Source organism: Lepidochelys kempii, chromosome 14, assembly GCF_965140265.1.
Source record: "Lepidochelys kempii isolate rLepKem1 chromosome 14, rLepKem1.hap2, whole genome shotgun sequence".
NCBI lineage: Eukaryota > Metazoa > Chordata > Testudines > Cheloniidae > Lepidochelys > Lepidochelys kempii.
In genome coordinates, this window is record NC_133269.1 from 380,282 (window position 1) to 402,737 (window position 22,456).

The 22,456-nt window shown below is 42.8% G+C and overlaps 1 protein-coding gene across 6 annotated transcripts in view; it reads left to right on the forward strand.

The window, feature by feature from the left end:
* Positions 1-92: 92 nt before the first annotated feature.
* Positions 93-22,456, forward strand: part of DUS1L (dihydrouridine synthase 1 like) — a 28,482-nt gene continuing 6,118 nt past the window's right edge. For 3 of the 6 annotated variants that reach the window (XR_012154793.1, XM_073310693.1, XM_073310695.1), the window contains exons 1-12: positions 150-228; positions 2,181-2,427; positions 6,176-6,284; positions 7,286-7,336; positions 8,419-8,531; positions 9,339-9,421; positions 9,690-9,793; positions 15,413-15,557; positions 16,101-16,197; positions 16,566-16,654; positions 17,577-17,743; positions 18,628-18,665. Coding sequence is in view for 5 of the 6 variants with exons in the window: in XM_073310693.1 (XP_073166794.1) it covers positions 2,191-2,427; positions 6,176-6,284; positions 7,286-7,336; positions 8,419-8,531; positions 9,339-9,421; positions 9,690-9,793; positions 15,413-15,557; positions 16,101-16,197; positions 16,566-16,654; positions 17,577-17,743; positions 18,628-18,665 (1,233 nt within the window). In the remaining variant the exon portion in view is untranslated. Of the gene's footprint in view, positions 229-476; positions 933-2,180; positions 2,428-6,175; positions 6,285-7,285; positions 7,337-8,418; positions 8,532-9,338; positions 9,422-9,689; positions 9,794-15,412; positions 15,558-16,100; positions 16,198-16,565; positions 16,655-17,576; positions 17,744-18,627; positions 18,666-22,456 lie in introns of those variants that run through there. The other 3 variants (XM_073310694.1, XM_073310696.1, XM_073310697.1) reach the window with 3 other exon arrangements.

Below are 22,456 nucleotides of genomic sequence, written 5' to 3' on the forward strand. Positions count from 1 at the left end.
CCCTTCCCGCGGGCTGCGCGAGGGCCGGGGGCTCCCCACTTCTCCCCTCGCGGCCCCTTCGGGCAGCGCCGCGGTTTCGGAGGGGCCTGTGCGATGTAGCACCGGGGAGCCGGTCGGAGCGGGATGGCGGAGGCACCGTCCGGCCGCCTCAGCGCCCAGCCAAGGGCCGAGCCTCCCCGTCCCGGCCCGCAGGCGGCGGCTCCAGCCTCCCAGCGGCTCGGGGAGCAGGTACCGTGGGGGGCTCGGCGGGGGCGGGCGAAGCGCCTGTGCGGGGCCGGCAGGCACCGCCCCATCCCCGGTGCGCGGCCCCGCCGGCTTCCCGGCCGGGGCGGCGGCCCGGATGTGCTGAGCCCGCCTCGGCCCTGACGGGCGCGTCCGGCTGGGCGGGGAGCAGGTGGGCCCGCCCCATGCCCGGGCAGCGCGGGACCGAGGCCGGGGTGGGCGGGGCTCCCGCGCCGCCGGGCCTCCCGGGGCACGAGCGGGGGCCGGGCTGCTCCGGAGCGAACAGGGGCCTGCGCAGCCCGGGCTGCCGGGGCGGGGGGCTGTGGCTCTGTGTCCCGGGCCGGGGACTAGGCGGGACGTGGCGCCCCCTCCCCTGGGCTGTGGCCTTGTGCGCGGCCCGCCGCGAGCTGCCCTGCCCGGTGCCGGGTACTGCAGTTCTTCCAGGAAGCCCTAAGACCTGCCGACCTGAGGGACCCGCGCCCCGGGGCGTGCCGCTGCCGCCGGGGTCGGTGGAGGCGCTCCGGCTGGCGCTCTCCCTTTGAGAGCGGAGTGCTTAAGGCGGGACACTTTCCATGAGCTATCCCAGCCTTTCAGATTCACGTTCCCCCGCCCCTTGGTCCGAAATCACCCGAATCTGTTGGTCTTTATGGGCACACCGCACGACCCATCGTTTTTGGAGGGTTTTGGGGAGGGGAGACTGAATGTTGAGGGTAAGGATCTTGACTTAAAGTTGTTGTTTTTTCCTGTTTTTAAAGAGCCTGCTGCTTTATTTAATGGGTCCAAAAGGTGCTTACATCTTTAGTGCTTTTTATGTTTTTGCGAATAAAATAGTAAAACACTAACTCCTGTCAACTATTTAGTCCTTTAAATGTGGGTTCTGCCAGAGGATTCCAAGCCATTTCTGAGATGTTCTTTACTGTTGTGACAGTCTGTTTTCTACCTCACAAGAAAATCAAATATTAAAAACAACAGCCTCAAATCCCTTCTTCTGTTGATTTTAATGTTGCTGTGCTGAAGCTCTCTCTACTTTAAAAGGTTTCTTTATTTAATAGAAATTAAAGCTTCAAAGTGTCTAACCCACACCAAATTTATAGGATCAAAGCTGTTCTTTCTTTAGCTCTGATTCTTCTTTAACCATGGCTTACCTGATCCTGCTTTTACAGTTTTATTCCTAAGAGACAATTAACTCACCTACCACATCTCTCACTCTGGGATCAACAAAGTTACATCACTGCAAACAAATTTTATTGCTGTGATTTCATCCTCACTCTCATATGCTGTCACAGGATTTTTCAGAACTTTCTTATTCTAAGCCCCTGGCTGGAGTCTTCTCCTGCCGGTCACATTTGGCCATGGGGCAGGAGAGTCAGGCTTTTCACCTCACGTTCACTTACTCCTACACTCCCCTGCGGTTTGACTTTTTAAAGCTGCTGTCAACACCGTGGCATTTCTGTTACCTACCTGAAAGGCAAGGCAGAAGTCTCTATGGGGGTAATGGACCTTTTAGGTATACCACCACCAAGCTGAAGTACAGTGAAATCCAGGTAGATTTACCAAGTGCCAGAGGTCTGGCTTGATTTAAGTAATTCAGGAATTGGCTGCTTCCTGGAGCCTGAGTAGAGTCTCTTTAGAGCTTTCTCTTGTGACCAATAGTCTGAAATTGGAAGGGGGTAGGTGGTGAGGGTTTTGTTTTGGTTTTTGAAAAAAAGTCTTGTGGGCGCTGTTTGTACAGTAGCTATCACAACTAGGACTGAATGAGCCCTCTGTACACGTTGTGGTGGTCACCTTAGAAATATTATAGAACAGTACAGCAGGGGACAGGCTTCTCTTTGCACACTTCACATGGCACTAGAAATATTTGTTACTGTTTATTTAGGAAAAGATTGTCAGATTCTTTTGGCTCTGCTCATGATTGATTGCACTTCAAAAAAATTCTGTATTTCTCTCTTTCCTTTTAGTCTGGGTAAGATGCCAAAGCTCCAGGGGTTTGAGTTCTGGAGGAACACATTGAGAGGTGCTCACTATGTAGTTGCTCCCATGGTGGATCAGAGTGAACTAGCTTGGAGACTACTGAGCCGTCGCCATGGAGCCCAGTTGTGTTACACGCCCATGCTGCATGCTCAGGTCTTTGTCAGAGATGCCAATTACCGCAAAGAGAATTTGTACTGTGATGTGTGCCCTGAGGATCGGCCACTGATTGTGCAGGTAAAGTCATTAAAAGGAATTTTAATTTTATGTTGTAAGCTCTGTAGAGCTCGTCCCCATCTTAGTATATGTTCTTATGGCATATTTTGGGAGCTACAATAATATAAATAATTTGGAAAGTATGTTGCTCCAGAATACTTATTTATAGCCCTTTACTTGAAGTGCTGTACAAACACTAACCCATGCCATATACCTGAAGTTATTGAGTTTCCTCTATAAGAAGTCTTACCCCCTCGGGTCTTGCCTGTTCAGTGAAGAGATTGTAACGGAGGGCGAGAAAGAACTTTCAGGGTATAAACAGACCAATATATTCTTGAGAGACTAGGTATACAGAACCTTCTGAAATGAGTGAATCTGGGATTTGTTTGATGATTGTCAGCTTAGGTCTTATTTTAAAAGTTTCCTTGTTAACTTTAGAATTAAAATTAGATGTTTAAAATTTAACTTTCCCTTGTAGCAGCAGTGACACACGTTCCCCATTAAGGTATGCTGCTATGCCGAGTTTCCCCCTTGGCTGGACAGGTAGTTTGGTGTCTTGGCTAAGCTCTAGCCCAGTAGTTCCCAAATTTTGATTCACCTTATTAAAAAAAAAAACAACTGATGTATGAAATACCACTTCTTTTTATGTACATCTAGTTTGGGCTTTCCAATAGTAAAAACTCAAGGCATCCTAAAATATTAGATTATAACATCCTTTTAAAGCATCTCAAATTTTTAAGATAGTGAATCAAAAGTCAGCAGCAATTATTTGTCTTTGTTACTCAAATTACAAGAAACAAGTGTCATAAGTGACATCTTGATATATTTTGGTATGTTGCTGAACTAAGTCAATGGCTTGACTTTGACTTACCTCACTTGAAGTTCCTCCTAATCCTTATTTGGAGAATTGTTGAACAGGAGCCAAAAGTTCACTTTGCTTGCCTTTTTACAAAATTTAAATAAAGAGAGATACTAAGTATTGAGTAGCACTAAATACTAAAAAAGTGCCATTACTGGGAAGGGTGTGCTTGCATCACACACAGTTTCTTTAGGTCAGATGAGCTATTGATTCACTTCAGTCATAGGTCCGGTTCTGCCATTAATAGCTAGTACAGGATATCAGGGCAGAAAAGCCAGTCTCTCAGAGATTTGTAGTGCTGAAAGGCATCAGAAGTTTCAAAGTTAATTCCTATATCAGGATAAACACCTCTCTACTGCTCAACCAAAAGCTACCTGACGGCACTTTGTTGAATTTAAGAGAGTCCACCTTCATGTAACCATTCAATCAACTCTTCCTTTATTGATACGCTGTCTTGCATTAAGTCTTCTATTGACACCCTGGGCACCAAGCAACTTCAGTTCCAATTCACCCTTGTTACAAAGCTTCAGTTTCCCAGTTCCTTCCAAGCCAGGGAGCTCTACTAGTCCCCTTACAGCTTATGGCCTCTCACAGAGAGTCTCTGCCTGGTCCCTGCACTCAACTCCTTCCCCCTTGGCAAAGGGATTCCACAGCCCTCCTTGACAGGACTGTGCTGCAATTCAAGCAGGCTTCCCCAGCCCACCAATATCCAGGTTCCAGCCTTGCTTCACAGGGGCTCCCTTGGTCCTTGAACTCATACACTTCTTTCCCTTGGTTCAGCCCCCCCAGCCCAGCCTTCCTTCTTGGGGCTGTGATTAAAATTGGCTTCCCCAGCCCACAAATCTCCTTTCTGGGTCCCATCCCAGGGATCTTCTCTTTTTGGGCTATCTGCCCACTCTCTCCTCCTGCAAGTTACCCAACAGCTGGGTTTTGTCATGTTAAGGAGGTACCTGATTAACAGCTGGCCCCCTTCCCCAGCTAGTCTGGTGCTCCCTTGAATAGCTGTTTCCTTAAAGGGCTCATATGATGAACAGTGATTGACTGGCTTCAGCTCCCATTACTCCTTAAAGGGTATAGATTGGAGGTGTTATCCTGTAACAAGGCAAAAAGGTCACATATCAGTTTGGAAGCCATCTAGTGTTTCAGGTTTGTCTAGCTAAATCATCAGTCGTCTCCTTTTTAGGGTATAAAAGTTTTCCACATAGCCTCTTGTTGGGTCACAGCTGGTCACCTAGGCTCCATAATTATTTAATCATACTTTACGCCAGGCCACAGCTTCCTTCAGCCCCTCCCCAGGGCTCAACAGTTCTTTTCCCCTCCTCCCCCCTTTAGTGCAGGGATTTCTGATCTACCTAAGTAGTGATACCACAGGGTGTAGCAAAAGTCCAATTCCCCAGGCCTTAGTGTCAAGACCTTAATAAGTGAAGCAGCCAACTGCTTTGATCTCTGTAGTCACTTTGTTCCAAAAACTATTTCCTACTGAGCTAACTTGCCTGGGAGCAACAGCTATTCTTCCTCATTACTTCAATACCTTTCATCATGCTGCTGCTTTTGTCAGCTCACCCTCCTACTGAGTACAGGCTGCCTTTATATCTCCCAGCAGACCTGGTTCTCAGTTGTAGGCCCTAGGAAGTAAATCAGGCACAGGTGATACTGAACCCATACTACCGTACAGAGCATTTTTACCCTCTAACTGCCCCCGTTATGCTGTTTGTTTGGTTTTTATATTTTATTCATTTTGGACAATGAACCTGACTAGTCTGTTTTCAGTTTCAGTCATCACACCATTTTTGTCACTTGCATTGGGCTTTGTAAAACCTGTTAAAAATGACTAAATTTGGAGCCTAAACTATCTGAGTCCCCCTTAACAAAACAACACAAAATGAAAGCACGCTTGCCCTTGAGGAACTGATATTTTGTATATATTAAATACTAATTCAGTCTGAGACTATGAACAATTGACCAATAGCATATCGTATCTGTGCTCCCACATTCTGCACTGGTTAAGAATCCACCTGTGGAAAGTAATGTTGATGATTGGTATCTACAAAATCCTGATTGGCTCAGGACCCAGTTACCTCAGAGACATCTTTTCTTCCTCTCTTCTGCCAGCCACAGCCACCTATGTATATCCAGAATGCTTCAGTTGTTTATTTCAGGTCAAAAGAAAAGGAGTACTTGTGGCACCTTAGAGACTAACCAATTTATTAGAGCATAAGCTTTCGTGAGCTACAGCTCACTTCCTCAGATGCATATCGTGGAAACTGCAGCAGGCTTTATATATACACAGAGAATATGAAACAATACCTACTCCCACCCCACTGGACAGTGGGGTGGGAGTAGGTATTGTTTCATATTCTCTGTGTATATATAAAGCCTGCTGCAGTTTCCACGATATGCATCTGAGGAAGTGAGCTGTAGCTCACGAAAGCTTATGCTCTAATAAATTGGTTAGTCTCTAAGGTGCCACAAGTACTCCTTTTCTTTTTGCGAATACAGACTAACACGGCTGTTACTCTGAAACCTGTTATTTCAGGTAGATATGGATAGTGAATCCTCTCCTTTGGAATCCATTCTCACCTGGCCTTGGCACATGTAAATGTGTTTAAAATGCATCACTTTGGCCAGGGTTTCTTTTGACTTTGGCTCTGGAATGCTATGCTTTCTGGGTTTTTGGGGGGAGCTTTTTTGGGGGGTGAGGGAGTTATTTAAAGTTGTCGCTCTGCAGCAGTTGCGTGTCAAGGATTATATATTCCTTTAATTTGAGAAACAGTCTCTGCTTCTAATCTAAGATCTATAAATTGTATCCATACACTATAGCAATGAGGTCCTTTATAAGTGGTTGTAATATTTTGTCAGTACTTGAAATTGAGCTGTGCCTAACTTGTTACTTATGTACATCTTTCTCAGTTCTGTGCCAATGACCCTGAAGTGTTTGTCCAGGCCGCACTCTTGGCTCAGGATTATTGTGATGCCATAGACCTGAATTTGGGTTGCCCTCAGATGATTGCAAAGAGAGGTATGTGCAAACCTGAGCTCTGAATGAATAAAGCAGTGACACGTTGCACGTCTAAACGTACCCTGTGGCAGTGCAACATCCTGTGGACCAAATCCTGCCTTGATGTGCCTTCCAATTCTGTTGAAATCAGCAGAGTTACACCCATTTTAACCAGGGCTGATTTGGTACCTTGTAAGTAACTGAAGCTAAAACTAGTTGCTTGAAGTGTAGTTCTACAAAGCACTGCTAGCCAGCTCTTGTGTGCAGAATATCCATCCAAAAAGTGTAATTTTATGAGTTTAAAAGAGTTTAATGAAACCTTCCACCATCAGAAACTAGAAATTTATTTTAATTATTCAGTCAAACTTCTTAAGACTTCCTTTAAAATAATCTCTTGCAGGCCAACATTTAGGGTCTCCTGTGTCCCCAGTGCACATACAGAGCTTATTCATATTAACGTCTACAAAAATTAAAGAGTTGCAGGAGGGTTAAGGAGATTGCAGGGATATCTGTGGGGGGGAAAAGAGACCGATATCGGGGATTCTGGGCTAGATCAGTGTAATTCAGCTGGGAAGAAAAGGGAGGAACCAAAAGTTTGCTATTCATCTGTTCTTCAGTTCAGTTTCCTAAGCACAAGTTGTTTTTTAAGGATTAATAGGAACTGTGCATCAGCATCCAGAGACAATAGACCTTTCTATTCTCCCAACCTTAAACCCAGAGTGAATTTTTACATACCAGTTCTAAAACCCTGAAAATAAGACTGTGAACTGTCAATACATTCATCAGCCTTGGGGAGCACTAGAGAGAGCAGGGTGTGGGGTTTCATTGTTTAACCTGTGAATCTGGGGTATCATGGGAAGCAGAATGATCTAGCTCTTCCAATTTGGGCAGAAGAGTGGAATTCTGTATCTATCTGTGAGGAGTAAGAATGTGGTTGGTCCATGTGTGTAAGTAAAACAGAACCCTTTAGGATCATCATTTTGTCTGTCTGTGCCAGCCCATAATGTGCTATTTTGTTACAGGTCATTATGGAGCATTCTTGCAAGAGGAGTGGGCTCTTCTCCAGAAAATGAGTAAGTCCCCAAAAGGGGCCTCATTAGCTGAGGTCTCACTTTGGGAGAGAGTGTGGGGGGGACATAATATAGGGGAAATTTAGTGGGCATTTTATTTTATTTTTTATTCTGGTAGCCCCACAACATACTGGGCGCTGACCGCACACGCGAAAAAGACACAGACTATATTGGCTATCTTGAACACACCCTCTACTTAGCCATGATTAGTAGCGTGATAATTCCTCACAAGCATCATGATAGAGATGAGTCTTGAGAAGAGGATGGTGACTTTATAGGCCAGTTCAGAGGGGCATTCCATGCATGAAGGGTAGCATGGAAAGAAACAGAGACATTTGTGGGAGAGGTAGACAAATGGAGATCAAGACTGGCATTGTTGGTAGAGCAGAAGGAACAAGGGTTGACGTGATAAGAATAAAGAGTGAATAAGTAAGGAAAATGAGAGCTGTTAAGGGTCTTGAAAGTAAGGAGAATGAGGACTTGATATAGAGGAAAGGGAGGAGAAGGCACAGCAAATTAATTTTCAGCATTTGATGCCTTTCCTGTTGCAGTTCAGGTTTTGACTTTTTGCTGCCACTACCCTAGTCTGTGTAGACATACAGACAGTGCAGTATAAATAAGGCTACGATTTAGTCACAAGTATTTTTAGTAAAAGTCATGGACAGGTCACGGGCAACAAACAAAAAGTCGTGGCCCATGACCTTTCCATGACTTGTACTATATAAATGCCCTGACTAAAACTTAGGTGCTCTGGGCGTCTCCTGTGGCTGATGCTCTGGGGTGTGGGGCAGCCTGGGGCGCCGCTACTGCTCCCAGACAGCTGCCTGGGGCCACCCAAGTAGCAGCTGGGGATACCTTCAGCTGTTTAGGCAGCCCTGAGGTCAACCACACCAGCTGCTGCAGAAGTCAGAGGTCCCAGAAAGTCCGTGACCTCTGTGAAAGACTCACAGCCTTATGTATAAACAGTACAGTTGTCGCAGGAGTGCTGGCTCTTTAGGCCATTCTGCAGCACAGATCTTGGGGAGAACAGACTCTCTTCAAAGCATTGTGCAATCCACTTACCTGTCTTTTCAATCCTTCCCCAGTTTTGCTTGCTCATGAGAAGCTCTCTGTTCCCATCACATGCAAAATCCGTGTTTTCCCAGAAATTGACAAGACAGTGAAGTATGCACAGTTGCTGGAGAAGGCTGGCTGCCAGGTAAGGAGGCAGCTGCTTCCTATACTGTTGCATTAGACATAAATATATCTATAAAGCACCTTCATCCAAAGATCTCTGTGTTTTGTGGAAACTGATAGGTTATATTAATTTGCAGATGGAGAAAATGGCACAGAGAGCTGTGACTTATTCATTGTCATACACAGCAGAGTCAATAGCAGAGTCAGCGATAGAACCTGAGTCTCCTAACTCAGAGTGCCCTGCTCTAACCATTGCACCATGCTGCCTCCTTCACTGGGAGTGAGAATTCTAGTCTAGGCACAACTCTGTAGGAGGCAACATGAAAGTGTGAAATCAACGTGTCTGTGAAGGACACCTTGTAGCAGATACAGCCAGTAACAAATGAGAAATAGAAAGGAGGATTTCCTGGGATTTAACTCCAATTAAATTGTACAAATTGGGAGGGACTATCACAAAAGAGATAATATAACAGATGGTGGCCTGGCCTTATGCCCAAAAGCAACAGGTTTAGCCATGTTTGTTACTTGTTCCAAAGTGAATACCAAATCAGTAAGAGAGCTGAGGATACAGGAATGCTATAGAATCTCCCAGGAAATGTCTGTGCCATGTTAGGGAGTGGAGAGTTCAGAGATGCCCAAGTCCTTGCCACAGTATGTGAGCTGGTGGCATTTCTGGGGCCAGAGTCCGCACAGTAATCAAGGTAACATTGGGAGTTCTGTGGCATCCCTGTACATGAGCAGAGGGGGGAATTTCCTGGTGTAGATTTTTTTGTTTGTTTGTTTCTAATGATCCATGTACATGAAAATTAAGTGTAACTTTGCATTCTAGCTATTGACTGTCCATGGCCGCACTAAGGAACAGAAGGGACCTCTTGCTGGTGTGGCATCCTGGGAGCATATCAAGGCTGTGAGGTAAGTGCACCTGTACAGATATCAACATGTGCATGCATAGTGTGCATAATCCCCTTAACTCCATACCTAAGGGTTAGACAAGCTTCTGGCTAAACACATTCAGTTTCAGTGTAAGGTTTAGATCCAGAACGTGGTGCAGGGGCATCAAAGGGGAAACAGGGATTTGTGATCGCATTAGAAGTTTCTGATTCATTCAACGAATTGTGAGCAGGTTGGTCTCTGTTTTCCGATTCTTTGTTTTGTGTGATTGTTCTCTTCACTTGTGTAGGAAGGCTGTGGGCATCCCCGTGTTTGCAAATGGAAACATCCAATACCTCAGTGATGTGGAAGAGTGTATGCAGAAGACAGGAGTGCATGGTGTCATGAGTGCAGGTAAGGAAAATGAACTTTCTTGTATAATAACTTTGTTTCTGAATCCCCTTGATGGATCCATGTTAGCCTAATCTGTTAGAAACTAAAGCCAAAGTCAAGTGTGGTTTGTTGAATGGCCTTGATTTAAAGAGGACTGCTCTTCATCTGCATCTCCCTCATACTGGCATCTCTTATCAAAACCAGGAATCACTGTATAATAAAAGTTGCTGTACTGGACTTAAAATACTATTGTGTGGATGATTCAAACTTTATTGAGTTTAACTAGTTAGCATAAGCTTTTCAGTGCTGTATTGCCCTAGAGTAGTTCAGAGCCATTAGGGTGAAACCCTGACCCTGCAAGAGTGTTCCGTGGTGAATTTTTCTGTTAATGTTCTGTAATCTGTCAGAGGATGTGAAATGCAAGTATCAGGAACTGTGTCCCATCAGCTGTCTGGGACTGTTGTTTCCCATGGCAACACATAGGTAAATGTTTTGTAATGTGAATTTAACAATCTGGCTCTTTAGGGCATCTTCTCCTAAATACAATGCCTTTTGCTTAAATTGTTCGCTGATTAATCTGGTCAGAATTTGAGGAATCAAAAATAAAATTGTTACCGTTTATACTCCATGTATCTGATGAAGTGGGTTCTAGCCCACGAAAGCTTATGCCCAAATAAATATGTTAGTCTCGGTGCCACAAGGACTCCTTGTTGTTTTTGCTGATACAGACTAACACAGCTACCACTCTGAAACCTGTTACCATTTATACTGATCACTTTAGACACAAATTATTGAATGACTGTCACTAGTTATAGAAAATTGCCATAATTATGAACAAGAAAGAAGAGAAGGGAGGCCAGAACAGATTCGTGTAAAAGATATTGTTCAGACATTGTTTTTAGCACTATAAGCAACACAATGTGCTGATCAAGCTGCAGTATGCACCTTCTTGATCATGTGAATAAGATCTACTGCTTGTTTCAATCAAAGACATAGGAATGGACTTGGATGAAATAAACAGAAGTCAATAGTCCATAAATAAACTGGACTTTATTTTAGTGCTGAGCTTTGGCCTTTGGAGGGAGTGATCTGTCACCATTCCTGAGATAACTGCACTTCTGACCCCTTTGTGGCCTCCTTGAGGGCACCACACTTAGGTGTCAGGCTTTTAGCTGCCACCTTTCTTGGGGTGGTTTCCCGTGACTCTCACCCTCTTGACTGGGGAGGTAGGCTGTAGTTTCTCTGGCAATTCACTGTGTTGACCTTTGCAGAATTGGGTTTAGTTCAGTATCTGCAATCCTGTGCTCACAGAGGCAATGACAGAGTTAATCAGAGACAAACCAGCCTACATAAAGCAAAATGTTATTTATTCAGAACATACAGAGAAAACATCTTGAAAACAATAATTATCTCATGTGGAGATCTTAGCTTATCAAGCAGTCATCCATCTACCACATGGAGACCCTGATAGGAACAAAGTACTTCAGGCCCTTTCTGCAGGGTCTGGCTCCCTTTGTCACAGTTTCATGTCAGGTCTTGGATCAAATAAGAGTGACTTCCTTCCCTATGTTAGGATGGTCACTTACAGAGTTTTCATTTCTTTGTTCGATGTCTTGAATCAGGTCAAACTAATATATGCAATTTCCCCAGGAGGTGAGACTTCTGCAGGCTTGTTACTTGCCTAGGTATGTGCATTAATTATCCCCCAGTGGTTTTGGTTCCTTCAGGAAATCTCTGTTACATCCCCTTGGAGCCAGAATACATTTCCTAGCCCATCAATATATATATAACATTTATAAAGTTGATAATCTTTGGATCTTCCAAGTGTCCATAATATCTGTCACTCTGTCATCCAGACAAATCAGTACATAAAAAAGGTTTTCGTGTATGGTTTCCAGAGGGCTGAGGAGGGAAGTGTCAGAAGAGAAGACTTGTTCTGGGCCTTTGGTTTTTATGTCTGCTTGTTGAGTGACTCTGTGGCTACTGGTTGGTGTTTGGCATTTTTGCAAACAGAAGATCTCTAAGGTATTGTTTAAGATGGGGCAGCATTAGGTTCCTTCATTATAATACTCATTGTCCTGCTAGGCATCTTACTTCTTACCTGGATGCTTGCTTCCTCCTTTAGAAAGAGTGGCCTGTTCCAAATACTTGGCACTGTCTGTTGGATTATCTTATGGCTTCAATTAAAGTAGCATGATTTAATAGAGGGTAAAATTTTTCAAAAGCGTCTAAATGATTTAGATGCCGAAGTCCAATTTTCAAAAGTGATTTGGGCACTTAGACCCAGATCCTCATAGGTATTTATGTACTGAACTGCCGTTGGAGTATGGACCTTGGGAGCCTAAATCAATGGTATTTAGGCTTCTAAGTGCCTAACTCACTTTTGAAAATGGGACTTTGCGCTTATTTACAGGGAAGGAAGCCCAGAATAGCTAGTGCAGAGTAGCTGTTCCCCAGGTGGACACTCTGATGCTGCCCTGAACAGTGCCTTTTTGCAGTGGTTTAACCAAAACTCCAAAAAGGCATTCTTCGCGCAGAATAAGAGTGGCCACATGGTGAGCTAGTGCAAAATAGCTAGTGGCTTTAAATTCCCACCCTAGCTATTTTACACTAACATCCCCATGAATTTACCATGTAGACAAGCCCAGAGGTGCTTTTGAAAATTGTACTCGAGTTCCAATCCTGGCTCTGTCACTGACTCATTTGAGAATGGGCAAGTTACTTATCTTCTCTGCTTCAGTTTCCCCTTGAGCACCAGTGGGATAATGATACCTACCTCATGTTGGCTGGTAAAGATTGATTAGTTAATGTTTGTAGAGCACTTTGAAAATATAAAACATTGTAAAATTACCATATTACTACTGGTACATCTACAACCCACAAAGGCTTTCCTCTGAGACAGCACCACTTAGATGTATGAGGTGAAAGGTTATTTATTGATCAGGGTGGATAAAATTCATGATTTTGTTTACATTGATTTTTAAAATTTTAAATTAGATTTTGTTTTTTACATGTTGCTAGTTCTTTACTTCCCATTTTATAGTCTTAAATTGCTAAAGTTAATGTTTTATACTTGTTTCTTTAGCTTCCGAATTATTAGTAGAATTTCAGATTTTACTTTTTTTTTTCTGCTAAGAAGTTCAACGCTTAGAGTAATCATCTATGCTGAAAAAGACAAGTCTGTGGCCTTATTAACTAACTTACTCTGAGGAAAAACAAACTGAAACACAAAAAATTAAGAAACAAATAGTCCATACTATATTTGCAACAAGTACAACCTTTAGATACCTATTGAACTTCCACAAATCAAGACAGCTGAAATGCTTTGACCACACCAAACTCCTCCTAAGTCACTTAAGTACTTCTGGAAATCACACCTGTAAGTGCCGAACTATGTGTTTAGGAGCTGAACTTTAGCCACCTAGTTTGAAAATTTTGGCTAGCATGTGTGTAAAAGTTTTCAGTAACTTTTTGTTAATGTTTGACTCTAAGTAACTTATTGTTAATACTGAAGCAAATTTGTTTTGAAGTGACATTTTATATCATTAAGAAAAAGGTTTTAATAAAAGTAAAATTGTAACCCTTGATGTTTTAAACATTTATTCACATGCTTAACATTAAGCATATGAGTAGTCTCATTAAAATCAATGGGACTGGTCTTCTCAGTAATGTTAACTTACCTGCTTCAGTGTTTGCAGGATCAGGTCCTTTAGTTTTATGTATTTTGCCTGTAGCAGTTTTGTAAAATCCAAGTAAGATGCTCTACCGTTAGTGCCATTTGGAAAACAGCATTTATAGTTTAGTTTATTGTGGATTTTAATCTATGGTTGAAATAGCAAAATATTTAGTTAATTTTACAAAATCAGTTAAACCCACAAAAACCTAAGGGCTAGATTCACAGAAGGACTTAGGCACCTAAATCCCAGAAGCAGACCCCATGGGAGAGATTGAGAGCTCCACATCAAACTGTCCAATAGCCCAGTGGCTAGGGCACTCACCACAGAGGTGGAAGATCCTGTTCAAATCCATTCTACCCCTGAGATAGTGGGAGGCCTTAACTGGGGGTCTCCCGCATCCCAAGGGAGTACGCTAACCACTGGGCTAAGTGTTGTGAGGGAAGTTCTCTCTCCTCCTGTTCCTATATCCAGCCCCTGTTATAAAAATGTCATAGGAACCTAATTGCAAGAGAGGCTTTGCAACAGAAAATCCCATGCATAGAGAGGCGACTCCCTGCAGCCTGAACCTAGGCACCTATCTCCGTGAGAGTGGTGGGACTTACAACACTGTCCCTCTCCTTAGCATTTCCCATTTCCTAGCATAGGTGAGAAGTCGCCTAGCATGCTTGCTTTTGTGAATCCCATCCTTAAATGCCTATTTTCCTCCATTCATTGTATGGGGAGTCTAGACACCTTACTCAGGGCTTGTCTACACAGTGCAGCAAAGTGTGCCAGAGGAATGAAATTTGTAAACTCTCTAACATGTGCCTAACTGTCCCACATCAACCTTGCTGGTATGCTCTAAAAGATATGATGTGATTTGCCATGCCATATAGACAAGGCCACAGGCTTTATGAATCCCAGTGATTTTCTAGGCTTCTAGAAGTTAGGCATGGTGATGCCTTGTTCCAAATTTTGACATCAAAACTTCACTCTTGAGTATTTAATGGAATCTAGTTATGGCTGATTAATTCTTAATGGTAGCCTTAAGGCTACTTGGTATTTTTTTTGAGCTGATGAGAATGAGGGGGGTGGAGAAGGCTTGGGTTGGATCAGGGAGCTCTGAGAGTGTTTGTTTGTCATGAGAAGGGGTGGGTAGAGATGCCTGAAATCCTGAAAGTCATGGTCTGTGGAATGTTGCTGAGCAGTTCCTGAACCCATGGTGTTGAGCTTGTGATGAAGATGTCACCATAGTGCAACAAAACTGGAAATAAAACAGAGGCTGCCACTGAAGGCTGCCTGTGCTGGTGGCAAAAAGCCTGAGTCATGGGGTGGAAGGTAGACTGCTACAATCCAGACACAGGGTTCCCCTGCTGGGCTGGAGTTGCGAGCAAATAAATCATGAAAACTTGGAGACTGCAGAAAAGAAACAAAAATTATTTGAGGGCTGCAGAAAATATCTTACAATGAGAGACTTAAAAAGCTCAATCTGTTTAGCTTATCAAAAAGAAGATTGAGTGGGGACTCAATTACATTTCTCATGGGGAGAAAATACTGAGTACTAAAGGGCTCTTTAATCTAGTGGAGAAGACATAACAAGGACCAATGGTTCCAAACTGAAGCCTGACAAATTCAGATTAAAAATAAGGCACGCATTTTTAAACAGTGAGAGTGATTAACCATTGGAATGAACTATCAAGAGAAGTGGTAGATTCTCCAGGTCTTGGTGTCTTCATATCAAGACTGAATACCTTCCTGAGAGATTCTTTAGCCAAACAAAAGTTATTGGGCTCAATACAGGGGTAACTGAGTGAAATGTAATGGCCTATGTTCTACAAGAGGTCAGACCTGCTGATCTAATGATCCCTCCTGGGTGGCCAGGCCAGGCCAGGCCACAGCTGGTCCAGCTCTTGGACACAAGAGGTTGTGCCACCTGCTTTACCCTGAAATGAAATTTTTAGAATTCCTCTTTGTTATTCCCCAGAAGGTAATCTTCATAACCCAGCTCTGTTTGAGGGACGAAACCCTGTGGTATGGGAGATGACTGAGGAGTACCTGGAGATAGTGCACCAATATCCTTGCCCGCTGTCTTATGTCAGAGCTCATCTCTTCAAGCTCTGGCATCACACGTGAGTATCTCCACAGTGCTATAGTGTTTTGAGAGTTCACCGTGCGTAGAAGTACTTTGCCTTTTGGGAGAAGGTTGGCCAATCTTGCTGGTGCTAGATTAGCCTCTCTTGGCTCTGCATGGAGAGAAAGATGTTTGCTGAGGCCTTTAACCTTCACAGATATCCCTGGGAAACTGATTCTTTCTTTCTCTCTCTGAAACTGGAGAAGTACCTGCCTGCCCCTTCGCTCTGCATGTCAGCAGACATAATTAGCCTTATGAAATCTGATTATAGATATCCAGCCACTAATATGATATTCCTAATAATGTTAGGACTTCAGTCTTCTCTTGTGTAAATGAGCATGGTATCACAGAGTTCACATTTTGACCTAATTGCAGAACCAAGTCAGAGAAGATAATATTTGAAGAATGAAATAGCTAAACTCTTGGCAATTGGCAAATGTGTCAAGAAAAGGCTACAAAAAGCTCTTGTAAAGGAATTGTTCAGTCTCCACAATTTAGAAATGGTGAATGAAAGTAACTGGATGTTTGTGATTTGTCTCAGGCTGCAGGTTTACCAGCAGCTTCGTGAAGAACTGGCAAAAGCGAAGACACTAGAGGGCATTGCAGATGTCAACAGAGACCTGAAATTACGATGCCAGGTAACAACTTGGGCCTTAACTGCTGGAGTAACACTGACCCTACTTGGAGGGAACCTGCTGGTGTCACATGCGTTCATGGTGTCACTTGATCTGCATTCATGCAGTCTTGGAACTTTGTAACCTACCATCACAGCCTGGCTAGCTAAATGTTGTACTGGCCCCTCCCATTTAAATTTCTTTCTTTAGTGTTCAGATATGCTATGTTTTTTCCATAGCTTTATTTGAGGGTGGGTTTTTTCATTTGTAACTGTTGGTGTGTGTAAATTTAATTAAATTTTTGTGCCTTTCCAGGAATTTAAAGTAGTAATGACATGGGGGCATCTAGGCAAATTGAATAGGTATCATTGGTTGTAATTTGTGTCCTGCAGGAGGAAATAGCTAATCAGAAAGAAGGAGAGAAGCCAAAAGGAGGATTGCCTTTCTTCCATTGGATCTGTCAGCCATACGTCAGGCCAGGGTAAGTTGCCTACTCTAGCACTGCTCCCAGGAGAACTCACTGGACAAGGATGCACGTGTGCCACCATCTCAGAATACACATTTCCAGTTTTCATGCCCTGAAAGATTGTTTAAAAAAAAAAAAAAAACTGGATAGTTTTTAAAAATGACATCTCAATGAACAAAGTAAGTATTTGCAGGGGAGTAATTCACAAAAAAATATCTTCCCCTTTTGGTTCCTTCCTCAAGTTTATTATCTACCTCTAAAATGTAAAAAATAAAATAGATCAAATGAAGCTTAGAATAAGGACCTGCACGTGAAGCAAATACTGCTACTTGACAATGTGCTGTAGTTACAGGCAGCATTCATCTGTTACCTAGATCTGCCAATGGAGTAGAGATGGGGACTGAATGCCCTTTATATCAGAAAGAAAAGGAGTACTTGTGGCACCTATTGGTTAGTCTCTAAGGTGCCACAAGTCCTCCTTTTCTTTTTGCGAATACAGACTAACATGGCTGCTACTCTGAAACCTTTATATCGGAGATGATTGTGTGTTTTGCGTGAGATCTTTTTAAACTGTTAGCATGACCTACCTAGGGGGAAAACTTGGGTTGCAGGAGAAGACTACCCGACTGAGAATTTCAGTACAAACATTTACCCTGAGAACAAAAAGCTTTTTATGGAACTGACTAATTTAACTGCCCACCACACACTAGATACTGCTCTCCTGCCTTTTTGCTTTAATAGCAGGCTCAGAACTCTGAGCTATTCTATAAAAACCCTAATATTTGAGCTTTTTTTCCATGCTTTTAAGGGCTGCGTCTCACCTGTGACATAGCCATGATAGACAGTGCATTTTGCCTAGACTTCTGTAAAAGCACTGTTGTCAAAGGAACAAAGTTGTCCCCTTCTGTTAACTTACAGTGATGTTCAACCATTTCAGGCCAAAGGAGATGTGCAAGGAAAATGGAACCAGTGGGAGCGAAGGAGGCATGCGAGGGAAACGAGCCCTGGAGGATGAGGACGATGGAAACTCTGATATTCTCTCAAAGAATAAACAAAAGAAAAAACTGAGAAATCCAAATAAACGCTTTGATCCATCTTTGAAACGTAAGAGAACCTGTCCTAATCCGCAAAAAGAAAAGGAGTACTTGTGGCACCTTAGAGACTAACCAATTTATTTGAGCATGAGCTTTCGTGAGCTACAGCTCACTTCATCGGATGCGCATCCGATGAAGTGAGCTGTAGCTCACGAAAGCTCATGCTCAAATAAATTGGTTAGTCTCTAAGGTGCCACAAGTACTCCTTTTCTTTTTGCGAAGTACTCCTTTTCTTTTTGCGAATACAGACTAACACGGCTGTTACTCTGAAACCTGTCCTAATCCTGATCAGCACAAGGAAGGGGGAAGGCTGCTAGCATTACCTTTTTAGTATAAAGCCATCTCCTCCTTCTCCTCCTCTTTATTCCCATTATGCAATTGGGGAAAGTTTCCTACAATTAGAGCAGAAAGGGGCTTGGGAAACCTTGGGAACAGGAAACTCAGTCTAAGTGGAGTTGACCAGGAAGTGGGGGATTTATTATGAAAGGGGCAGATTATCACCAGTTTCACAGTGAAATCAGGTCTTTCATCTCAGAGTGCTTTATAACTCTGTTATAACAACTGCAGTCACTATTGTGTAATGTTGAAATGCAGTGTCTGTTTTAAACAGCTCCCCTTTCTTCTCCTCTCCCCAACTTGTTTTATAACTTTCTCAGACAAATTCATTGGGACTGATATTTCCATGTTTGGTCTTAGTTCAGATAATTTTTTTAAAACGTCAACAAAATCTCTTAATCCCTTTTAATTTGTTTCTGTGTATAAAATATTGCTCCTAAAAAATGCACCTTCTGGCTGCAAAGGTTGGTCACCCTGGAGCATTGAATTTGCTGTTCTCTTTTAAATATCATTCACTGTCTGGGATACTCATAGACCAAATTTGTTTCTCTTTTCCAGCTAAATATGCAAAATGTGATCATTGTGGAAACCCAAAGGTAGGTCCATCCCTTTTCAAGTCTCTAGTAATGGATGCTGTTTAAACTCTGATGAAATACAAACAATATATCTGCTTCTCAGGCAAAGGCCATTGTGCTAATTAGGCAAGTGATTATATCAGATGCTGAGGTGAAGCTATTACCTAGGGTAAAGATGACATAAATAGATTATTCTGGATACTTTAATCTCTCTTCTTCCTGCAAAGAGCAGTCTTGGTGGTTTATTGCTCTCAGCAAATGCTGGTCAGCAGTCTGAATTGCTAAATCATCTGAAAGATTGTTACATTATTAAATATCAGTCCCCCAAGCACACTTGGAAGCAAATCTCTGACCAAATGAACTTTTACAAATTGCAGCATGGGAACTCCTCTGTTTGCTAGGTAATAAAGCTCATACTATGGTTATTTTTGTAGCTTTCTGTAAGAATTAAATATCTGAGTGATTCTCTTAATAGGTATACAAGACAGATATTTTAAACTTTCCAGTGACTGAGTAGGGAAGGGCAGTTGGTCTGCCGTGACAGCAGGAAATTAAAAGGAAAAAATACTAATGAAAGGCAAGGCACAGATCAGACTGCATCAGATTTAAATGAAAATCAAACTCTATATCTGTGCCTGGTAGTGGCAGAGACAGAACTGGAGGATTTTGATCTATTCCCTTTATTAGAAGAGAAAATTAACCCCCATCAGTGCTGAAGGTTCCACTAATGAAAAGGCATTTGTTCGTGGGATATCAGATCAAATCCAGACTTCACTACTGGGAAGGTTTATTAATAGGGATGTCAAATGATTTAAAAAATTAATCGCGATTAATTGTGAGATTAAAAGAATTAATTATACTGTTAAACTTGTTATAAACATTTTTGGATGATTTTCTACATTTTCAAATACATTCAATTACAGCACAGAATACAAAGTGTACAGTAAACACTTTATATTTATTTTTTATTACAAATATTTGCAATCTACAGGTCGAAGCATGAAAGGGCATACAAATGTTTAGCATATCTGGCATGTAAATACCTTGCAACGCCGGCTACAACAGTGCCATGCGAACACCTGTTCTCACTTTTAGGTGACATTGTAAATAAGTAACAGGCAGCATTATCTCCCGTAAATGTAAACAAACTTGTTTGTCTTAGTGATTGGCTGAACAAGAAGTAGGACTGAGTGGACTTGTCAGCTCTATAGTTTTTACATTGTTTTATTTTTGAGTGCTGTGTTTTGGGGGTTTTTTGTTTTGGTTTTTTACATAATTCTACATTTGTAAGTTGCACTTTCATGATAAAAAGATTGCACTACAGTACTTATCATCGAATTGAAAAATACTATTTTATCTTTTTTACAGTGCAAATATTTGTATATTTGATTAAAGTGAGCACTGTACACTGACTTCAATTACAACACAGAATACAATATATTTGAAAATTATAGGAAAAAATCCAAAAATATTTATAATAAATTGAAATTGGTATTCTGTTATTGTTTAACAGTGTGGTTAAAACTTCGATTAATTTTTTAACTCTCATGATTAATTTTTTGAATTGAGTTAAATTTGTTTTGAGTTAGGAGAAGTAATTAACTGCAATTAATTGACAGTCCTATTTATTAATGAAACCTATTGCATTCTGTGAATATCAGGAGGATTTGGAATCCAAGTGCAAAAATATACAAATATTTTTTTCAAGAGTACAGCTGTTCCCATGAAAAGTGAGAAATCACTGAGGGGGCTGAACCAGGAGGGTACAGTGCTGCTAAAATACTTAGACACCAGAAACTTAGGGTATGTGACACTGCAATTAAACACAGGCAACTGGCCCATGCCAGCCAACATGGCTCTCAGGGCTCGGGCTAAGGGGCTGTTTAATTGTGGTGTAGACATTTGGGCTCAGGCTGGAGTCCAGGCTCTGGGGCCCTCCCTGTTCACAGGGCCTCAGAGCCCGGACTCCAGCCTGAGCCCAAACGTCTATAGCGGCCTCTTAGCCCGAGCCCTGCGAGCCTGCATCAGTTGGCATGAGCCAGCCATGGGTGTTTAATTGCAGAGTCTACATACCCATAGTCTTAAGGAAAAGGTCTGCAGCAAATAGAAAGCTGGAGCGATGAGAAACTTTGATCTGTTTCCAGTAAAGGGAAAATCCCACCATATGAGGCCATGGTAGGATACAGACCAGGCAGGTGGGCACTATTCAGTCCTGAGTATGTGGAAAATGTTGCCCTTAGTTACACAGATGTTCTTTAGATTAAAAAGCAGGAGCTTCCCTCTAATAAGATTTTTGTTGGTTGCACAATTAGTTGGTTTATTTCTCTGAGTACTGAGAGGGCACTGGGATTTCACTCTGTTTGTTCTTGTGAATTAGGTTCTGCTACAGGTGGGTGAGCTCTGTGCCCTTTGCCTTGTCTGAGAGAAGCAAAGGTGGTGGGTCATCTCTTCTCACATTATCATTTATACTTGCTACTGTTAAAAAGAAAAGGAGTACTAGTGGCACCTTAGAGACTAACCAATTTATTTGAGCATAAGCTTTCGTGAGCTACAGCTCACTTCATCGGATGCATGCAGTGGAAAATACAGTGGGGAGATCTATATACACAGAGAACATGAAACAATGGGTCTTACCATACACACTGTAACGAGAGTGATCAGGTAAGGTGAGCTATTACCAGCAGGAGAGCGGGGTGGTGGACACCTTTTGTAGTGATAATCCAGGTGGGCCATTTCCAGCAGTTGACAAGAATGTCTGAGGAATGGGGGGGGAGGAATAGTTTTACTTTGTGTAATGACCCATCCACTCCCAGTCTTTATTCAAGCCTAAGTTAATTGTATCCAGTTTGCAAATTAATTCCAATTCAGCAGTCTCTCGTTGGAGTCTGTTGTTGAAGAATTGCCACTTTTAGGTCTGTAATAGAGTGACCAGAGAGATTGAAGTGTTCTCCAACTGGTTTTTGAATGTTATACTTCTTGACGTCTGATTTGTGTCCATCTATTCTTTTACGTAGAGACTGTCCAGTTTGGCCAATGTACATGGCAGAGGGGCATTGCTGGCACATGATGGCATATATCACATTGGTAGATGTGCAGGTGAATGAGCCTCTGATAGTGTGGCTGATGTGATTAGGCCCTCTGATGGTGTCCCCTGAATAGATACGTGGATACAGTTGGCAATGGGCTTTGTTGCAAGGATAGGTTCCTGGGTTAGTGGTTCTGTTGTGTGGTGTGTGGTTGCTGGTGAGTATCTGCTTCAGGTTGGAGGGACTGTCTGTAAGCAAGGACTGGCCTGTCTCCCAAGATCTGTGAGAGTGGGAAACCCTTTGTTTCCTATCTTTTTAACCAGTTACCAATCCATGAGAGGACTTTCCGTCTTATCCCATGGCAGCTTACTTTGCTTAAGAGCCTTTGGGGAGGGACCTAATCAAAGGCTTTCTAAAACTCTAAGTACACTATATCCACGTGATTCCCATTGTCCACATCACTCCAGGGGAATTCTGCACCACTGCTCATGAGCAGAATTTATGTCCCTCACAGATTTCTTTGCTTCCTCACAGAATAATGACTTTCTGATGGGGAAGCAAAGGGAAACCACAAGAGCGGTCATGCGACCCTCCCCAGCAGTATGTTCCGGGGGCCCAGGACAGCTAGCAGAGAGGTAAATCACGGGGGGGCAAGAGGCTGGACAGGGGAAGACCCAGCTGGTGGCTCCTAGCCTCCGTTGGGCTCAGCTGCTCATCCCCACTGGGCTGGGGAGAATGGTACTGCCTCTTCCCGTGCACAGCATCCGGGGCTGGGTCAGGCCCATC